This window comes from Gopherus evgoodei, chromosome 21, assembly GCF_007399415.2.
Source record: "Gopherus evgoodei ecotype Sinaloan lineage chromosome 21, rGopEvg1_v1.p, whole genome shotgun sequence".
Taxonomy (NCBI): Eukaryota; Metazoa; Chordata; order Testudines; family Testudinidae; genus Gopherus; species Gopherus evgoodei.
The window spans coordinates 1,881,160-1,889,229 of record NC_044342.1 but is presented as its reverse complement, the minus strand read 5'-3'; the positions used below and the strand labels follow the sequence as shown (position 1 = coordinate 1,889,229).

The following is an 8,070-nucleotide window of genomic DNA, read 5'->3' as shown; positions in this document are numbered from 1 at the left end:
CTGCCAGCCAATGCATCACACAGTTTTACTGCTTTGCTTTGCTACTGACCACTGGGTGTTATCTGCTAGCTGTGATGTCTTTTGATCGCTACTTAGCAATATGTAAAGCGCTGCACTATGTCACCCGTATGAATGGCAGGTTCTGTATCCAGCTAGCAGCCGGATCTTCGATAAGTTCATTCATATTTATTACTATAGTAATATCTTTGGTGTTGCAATTAGCATTCTGCGGCCCTAATGAAATTGATCATTTTTTTGTGACCTCACTCCAGTCATTAAACTCTCCTGTAGCAACACCAGTCTGGTTACCCTGGTGACCCTCATATTCTCCTCCATAGACACTCTCCCTCCATTTCTTTTGACCCTGACATCTTATGTTTATATCATCTCCACCATCCTGAGAATCCTTTCTACCACTGGCAGGCAAAAGGCCTTTTCCACCTGCTCCTCTCACCTTATTGTGGTTACAACCTTCTATGGGACCTTAATGATTGTCTACATGTTACCCAACAGCAGTGCACTCAGAGCTCCCAACAAAGAGCTTTCTGTCCTTTACACTGTCTTGACACCCCTGATCAATCCCATCATCTACAGCCTGAGAAACAAGGAGGTCAAGGAGGAGCTGAGGAGAGCTCTCCAGAAATGTAGGATTTAGAGAGGGTGATTGATATGGTAATAAATCAGTTCTGGTCTAAAATGACCTTGTCAGTCCTCCTGAGTTATAGCAAGAAGATACTTAGCATTTTTTACATTTGCATCTCCTAGTCAGTTGAATTTATTTAGGTAAGTTGGGCAGATCTTTAGCAGGTGTAAATTGACACAGCTGCAATGGTTGTTATTCCCTATCTTATCTCAGTCTCTCTAACCCTAATAGCCAGTGGTTCTCCCTTTGCAATGAGAAATAGGAAGCATGGGGATAGTGGGTAGCCGTGGTGTGAATGAGTGAGCCTTCTTTAACCCTTAATTTTATTATTTTGACATTACATATAAACAGATAAAACAAAACATCTAATAATATGTGCCTGAGATGGAAATAGCATATAAATAATTAAATTCAATGTTCATTATTTGGTAAACCTGGAACCAAACAAATAAACAAAGAAAAACCCTGAACCTGCAGAGGTTATCCAGCGCATCAACTATCAAAGTGACTAAATAGGTAAATATGTGAGAACATATCCTCTGAGTATTGAAAACTAATAAATACTAAACTGCAGAAGTATGCAATAGTTTAATGTGTGACCAGATACCTTCATATGTTTTCCAAGTGTTTCTATGGCCTGGTCTACACAGGCACAAGGGGGTGGGGGCAAGCTAAGTCGGTCTATGAAAATAGTGTAGCTGACATTGACGTATTTAGAGGTCGACTGCTAATGCTCCCCCTGGATCGATCACTCCGGAGGTAAGTGTAGACATGCCCTATGAAACAGTCATTTTTCCATTAATACCATCATAGAGAGTTCACTAAGCCTGTCTGTGTAGTAGGGAGAAATTGCAGATTTGCATTTTCTCAAAATAACTCTTTGATCACTATAATAACTACTGCCTGGTAGTATCAATTCCTCCAGCACCCCCAAAATAAACAAACTTGCAGAAGGAAAAATCTTTAAGTTTTTGCAAGAGCGCTGTCTTATAGAAATATAGGACTGGAAGAGATCTCGAGAGCTCCACTCATGACAGGACTATAGACCATCCCTGACAGGTGTTTGTCTAACCTGCTCTTGAAAAACTCCAATAATGGAGATTCCACAACCTCCTTAAGCAATTTATTCCAGTGCTTGACCACCCTGACAGTTAGAATGTTCCAGAACACATGCATTTTTAAGAGGAATATGTAGGAGCAGGATTTTATAATTGTACTATGATAATTAATGTGTGATTTGATTTGATCCTGCCAGACATCCTTTTTGATTTCAAGGCAGGAATAGACTAGAATAGTCCTTATGGCTGATTATGGTCACCTTTTCTTTTAGGATAAGATTTTATTACAGTGTTTCCTATATGGTCTTGCTTCTTGTATTGATTGCAAACTGAGTTGTGTAAGGTTAACCATATAATCCTTCTCAAAATGTTATCCTATCTGAAGGCCTCTGTAAAAGACTGTTTATGTGAATGAGGAATGTATGCATCAGGAAAAAAATAAGGTGTGAAGGCCATTGTTATACCCAGATGCTCAAGGAAGAAGGAGTGAAGAGACTTAAGGACACCAGAGAACTATCAATGTTCATCCATAATGAAAGAAGGGCAGATTGATGACCCTGAGGTGAAGGATAGCACCCCTATGGACAGGATGACCCTCTGAGAGGTGTATTGGAATGTTTACATAAAAAGATACCACCAATAAAGGAGTAACAGGTCATAAACTAACACAACAAAATCCATAGACTTCAATAGATAAAAAAGACTGTAAGAAGAGAGTGCTTTGCCATGGGACTTTGGGTTTGTCTTGCCACACTCCAGGAGCATCGGATCATGACTGACAGATCCCTGCTCCCATCTGCAACCTATTTGGCTGGCCACTAGATTGATCCAGAAACTGGACTGGTAACTATAAACATCAGCTGGCAACACTCTGTGTGTGTGTGTGTACGACTAAAAAGCATATGCTAACTGCTGTATTCTCAATAAATGCAGTGTTTTTGCCTTCTCCCCTATAAAGATCCCATGTGCTTCTTAAGTATAACATTTAGAGGACATGCGGAAGGTTGGCATGGGGCTTGGCACCTCCAACATTTGTGTTTGTTGCCAATCTAGGTTTAAACGAATGTTCTGGAATCCAGGAGCACCTGTTAATATATTTTTCTAGAAGAATTGCAAGGACAAAGAAGTTGAAGTATCAGTTTTCTCTAGTGATAGTACAGCTATGTTCTTTTCCCCATTTTTTTTCTTTGAGCCTGACATTGAGAGAGTAATGCAAAGCATTAGGCCACCTACAGGTCATTCCTACAAAGGGACTTATGTTTCCATATTTCTTAACATGCTCTTAAAGGTGATAGAATAGGAACAGACCAATTGCCCACTATCCTTCCAGGAAATCTTGAGTTTAGCCACTGAAAGAAGAAACTGTGAGACAGTGGTAGCTGATATTTATTACATATGTAATCAAAGAAGGCCCGTTCATCATGTTGTATTTTATCTTTAACTTTTGTTAATACTTTTTTCTATCCAAATTGTTTTAAGTGTGGCTTGATCCTGATGCACAGGCTAGCTCACAATGTTATGAGAAGAGAATGAGTAAGAACAGATGCCATGATCATCTTCACACACAGCAGGATGCCCCATGTAGATGTAAAGATTGGATAGTTCCTTAAAGGAGTCAGTATTTCTTAAAATTTGTAATAGAAGGGAGGGAACCAAATGACATAGCTAAAATTTTTCAATCTCAAACCAGGCCGGTGGGTATAAAAAGCTACTGGAGTGGAACGATCTTACAATAGGACACTTTTGGAATGCTATATTATATAGATACACAACTGGCAACCTCATTAACATTTTTTTTGAACACAGGTTTACTTTTGGCCAGTACACTATCCCATGGAAATGAGTTCCACAGGTTAATTTTGCATTGAGTAAAAAAAAGTATTTCCTCTTGTTGTATTAAACCTGTTTCCTATGAATTTCATCAGGTGACCTCTAGTTTTTGCATTGTGGGAAAGGGTAGATAACATTTCTCTATTCACTTTTTCCACAGTATACTTGATGACTCCTAGATCTCTTTCCTGAGGTGCAACAGCTAATTTAGAACCTATCATTAAGTATGCATACTTTGCACTATTTCCCCCTGCTGTGCATTACTTGACACTTAATATTAAATTTCATCTGCTGTTTTGTTACCCAGTCACCTAATTTTATGAAATCTCCCTGTAATTGTTTGCAGTCAGCTTTGGAAATAAATAACCACAATAATTTTTTTTATAATCTGCAAACTTTGCCACTTTACTGTTCACTTTTTTTTCAGATCATTAATTAATATTTTGGCTAGCATACAGATCCTTGGGGGTTCCTGACATTTATCTGTCTCATAGTGAAAACTAACCATTTATTCCTATCTTCTGTTTCCTGTCTTTTAACCTGTCATGGATCCATGAGAGGACCTTCCCTTTTATACCATGACTGTTTACTTTGCCCAACTCAGAGACAACAGACGGATTGCAGCTATATCCAAGAGGTATTCGTGAGAACAGAAACGGCTACTCGGTCGGCCTCCAAAGACATGGGATGATTTCCTAACAAGGAGATATGGACAAGCACGGCGAAGGATGGTCAGAACAAGAGAAGATTGGAAGACGTGTTGTGATCGGCTCAGTTTTAACTGATGAAAGACCGACAGTCTACCCAGTTGACTTTGCTTAAGAGTCTCTGCTGAGGGACCTTGTCAAAGACTTTCTGAAAGTCCAAGTACCCTATATCCACTGTCCACATGCTTATCCATACCCTTGTCCACATGTTTGTGGACACCCTTAAAGAATTCTAGTAGATTGGTGAGGCATGATTTCCCTTTAGAATAGATGTATTGACTCTTCCCCAACAAATCATGTTCATCTATACGTCTGATAATTCAGTTCTCTGCTATAGTTTCAACCAGTTTACCTGATATTGAAGGTAGGCTACCAGTCTATTATTTCCAGGGTCACCTTTAGCCCCCTTTTTAAAAATTGGTTTTGCATTACCTGCCTTCCAGTCATCTTGTACAGAGGCTGATTTCAGCAGAAGGTTATATCACACAGTTAGCAATCTGCAAGTTCGTATCTGAGGTCCTACAGAACTCCTGGATGAATCCCATCAGTGTGGGAACTTATTTCAGATTTGTTGCCCAAAAAGAGTAACTCTGATAGTGAGAATCTCACCCACATCTTCTCCAGGGAAGACTGGTGCAAATAGTTCATTGTTTCTCCTCTCTTGGTTTCTCCTCTCTTCATAGTTCAGTTTCTCCTCTCTTGGTTTTCACACCTCAACTGCTAGAACAAGGCCTCATCCTCCCTGATTGAACTGACCTCGTTATCTCTTGCTTGCTTGCTAGCATATATATACCTGCCCCTGGAAATTTCCACTACATGCATCTGAGGAAGTGGGTATTCACCCACGAAAGCTCATGCTCCAAAACGTCTGTTAGTCTATAAGGTGCCACAGGATTCTTTGCTGCTTTTACAGATCCAGACTAACACGGCTACCCCTCTGATAGTTCATTGAGGTTCTCTGCAATGGCCTTGTCCTTCTTGAGTGCTCCTTTTACACCTTGGTCATCTAATGTCCCCACTGCCTCTTCGGCAGGCTTCCTGTTTCTGATCTACTTACATTATATATATATAGTATATTTGTTTTCATCTTCAGCGTTTGCTTTTCAAATTCTTTAATGGCCTGTTTATGGTACTTTTACACTTAATCTGCTAGACTTTGTGCTACTTCCCACTATTCTTACTGGAACTAGACTTCTAAATTTTAAAGGATGCTTTTTTGCCTCCAGTGTCCTCCATTACTCTACTGTTTAGCCGTGGTGACATTCTTCAGGTCCTCTTATTGTCCTCTCCACCAACAACCTGATGTCTATTATATCAATATCCCCACCTGATGCCAGGCATTCCTTTTCACCCATCTTAGTAATTAGACTTCTAGCTTTGGTATATACGCACTTGTACATGGTGTCAATATTCAGTTGATTACCTTCAAGTGTGATTTTGAAATGTGACAGTTCCTCATTACCACCTGCCTCTACTTTACCTAGCCTCTATACTACGATATGGAGTCCCTTCTTTAATGAATGCATCCCAGGGGAACATCTCTGCCAATGCCATCAGCTTTGCTGTTACTCTTTTAACAAAGGGCACAGTGTTAATTTCCCTAGGAAGGCAATTTTAAGTGATCACCAGCAGCGGGCCCAGAGGAGATCCTAGCAGCAGAGGTGGCCCGGGGAAGGCTGCTTTCCCAATAAAGGATGCAAGAATCCAGAGCAGGGGACATTGTGGATTTGTGTCAGGCAGACTGGCATGCTGGGCAGCAGGGAAGAGACCCCATCCCAACAGCAACATGCAGCTATTTCCCCAGGAGCTGAGAGGACGAGACTGACTGTGAGAACAGATCCATTCACTGTCGCTAGAGACGTCGCTGCTTCATGATGAGGATTAAAGGTGATTGTGACCAATCTCATGAAAAATCCTGTCAGTCAGCCCTCAAACTGAAGGACACTACTCTTGGTCAGTGTTGTCACTCATTGGGAGCTTTTCCTGAGCAAGGACTTCAAAATCTCATCATGATTTATTTCTACAGAGATTGATGAAGGACAAGGAGATCTTCCCTCCCCCCCTTGTCTATTGATTTATCTAATAAACCCTTTATTCATGCTTCTATTCCTCTGTCAAGTCTCTGACACAGTCTCTGTACCTGCCCTTTTTATCTATCCCTGTACCAAACCCACTTCACATCCCTCTATCTATCTTTCTGCTTAGATATCTATAAATCTCCTGCATTCCTGGAAAATATGTTTTAGCTGTATGCAATTAGTTGAGTTGAGTGCCTGTCTGTCTAGGAATATCCTTTGGCATGTTTTTGTAGTGGACATCTGATGAGATGATTTCAGGGTACCTTTTGGACGGTAAATCTATGAATTAGTGAATGAAAGAAGTTGAGAACAGGTGTAAGAAAGTGAGAAATTCACTGTGTTTGTGCCCTTTGGCTGGGATGCTGCTCTTCAGTGGAGAAATTCTATCCTTAGCTCTATGCAATACTTGGGTGAGAAGTAGTTCCTCAGTTAGGAGAGAATATAAACGTTGATCTTAGATGGCACACTTAATTTATGAGAAATCAAATAGAGAGAAACCACAGCATTGTACAGCAAGCTCCTTATCTGATCCCTTCTTTTTCTCAATCACTAGCTGCATCAGATGAAGAATGGAGAAAGGAGAAGGGGAAAATCAAACATCTATCTCAGAATTCATCCTGCTGGGATTCGGGAATCTCCCTGGACTGCAATTTCTGTTCTTCTTGCTGTTTCTAGGGATCTACATAGTCACCATGGCTGCAAACTTGCTCATTGTAGCACTCGTTGTGGCTGATCAGCACCTTCACAACTCCATGTACTTCTTCCTGGGGAACTTGTCCTGCTTGGAAATCTGCTACAGCTCCACCATCCTGCCCAGGATGCTGGCCAGTTTCTTGACTGGGGACAGAACTGTTTCTGTTACTGGCTGCATGGTTCAGTTTTATTGGTTTGGTGTCCTATTGACTGTTGAGTGTTATCTGCTAGCTTCAATGTCTTATGATCGGTACTTAGCGATATGCAACCCCCTGCACTATGGAACACTTATGAATGTCAGGTTCTGTATGCAGCTTGCAGCTGGATCTTGGCTAAGTTCATTCATCATTCTTGCTACAATAATATATTTGGTGTCACAATTAGCCTTTTGTGGCCCTAATGAAATTGATCATTTCTTCTGTGATCTCACCCAAATGATTAACCTCTCCTGCAGTGACACTGGTCTGGTTAACCTGGTGACCCTCATCTTCTCTTCCACAAACATCATTCTACCATTTCTTTTGACCCTGACATCTTATGTTAATATCATCTCCACCATCCTGAGAATCTCTTCCACCACTGGGAAGCAAAAGGCCTTTTCCACCTGCTCCTCTCATCTTATCGTGGTGACAATTTACTATGGGACTCTAATAACTGTCTACATGTTACCAAACACTGGAGCACTCAGAATCCTGAACAAATTTGTTTCTATGCTTTACACTGTCTTGACACCCCTGATCAATCCCCTCATTTACAGCCTGAGAAACAAAGAGGTAAAGGAGGCCCTGAGGAGAGCTCAGCAGAAATATTGGGTGTTCCCATACATTCTGAGAAATTGATTGAAATCATAGAATCATAGAACTGGTTAGAACCATTTTGGGAATGGTGAAATTGACATTTACTGATCAAAATTTAGGTCTACCAAGCATAACTATTTGTGTTGTAACACAAACTATTTCTAGTTTATATTTACTAAATTCTCCATTCATTGTTCCAGTCTTAGGAAAATTTCCCTCTTTCTCAAATTAAACAAAAGCAGAGATCTGTTTAGTAGAACTGGT

General features: G+C 40.5%; 1 protein-coding gene across 1 annotated transcript; it reads left to right on the top strand.

The window, feature by feature from the left end:
- The first annotated feature begins 6,885 nt into the window (after positions 1-6,885).
- Positions 6,886-7,848, top strand: LOC115638393 (olfactory receptor 11A1-like). The gene has a single exon (XM_030539982.1). The coding sequence runs from the start codon at positions 6,886-6,888 to the stop codon at positions 7,846-7,848; it is 963 nt and encodes a 320-aa protein (XP_030395842.1).
- The last annotated feature ends 222 nt before the right edge of the window (positions 7,849-8,070 follow it).

Coding starts and splice junctions, on each gene's coding strand:
- LOC115638393 (XM_030539982.1), top strand. CDS start 6,886: ATGGAGAAAGGAGAAGGGGAAAATCAAACATCTATCTCAGAATTCATC.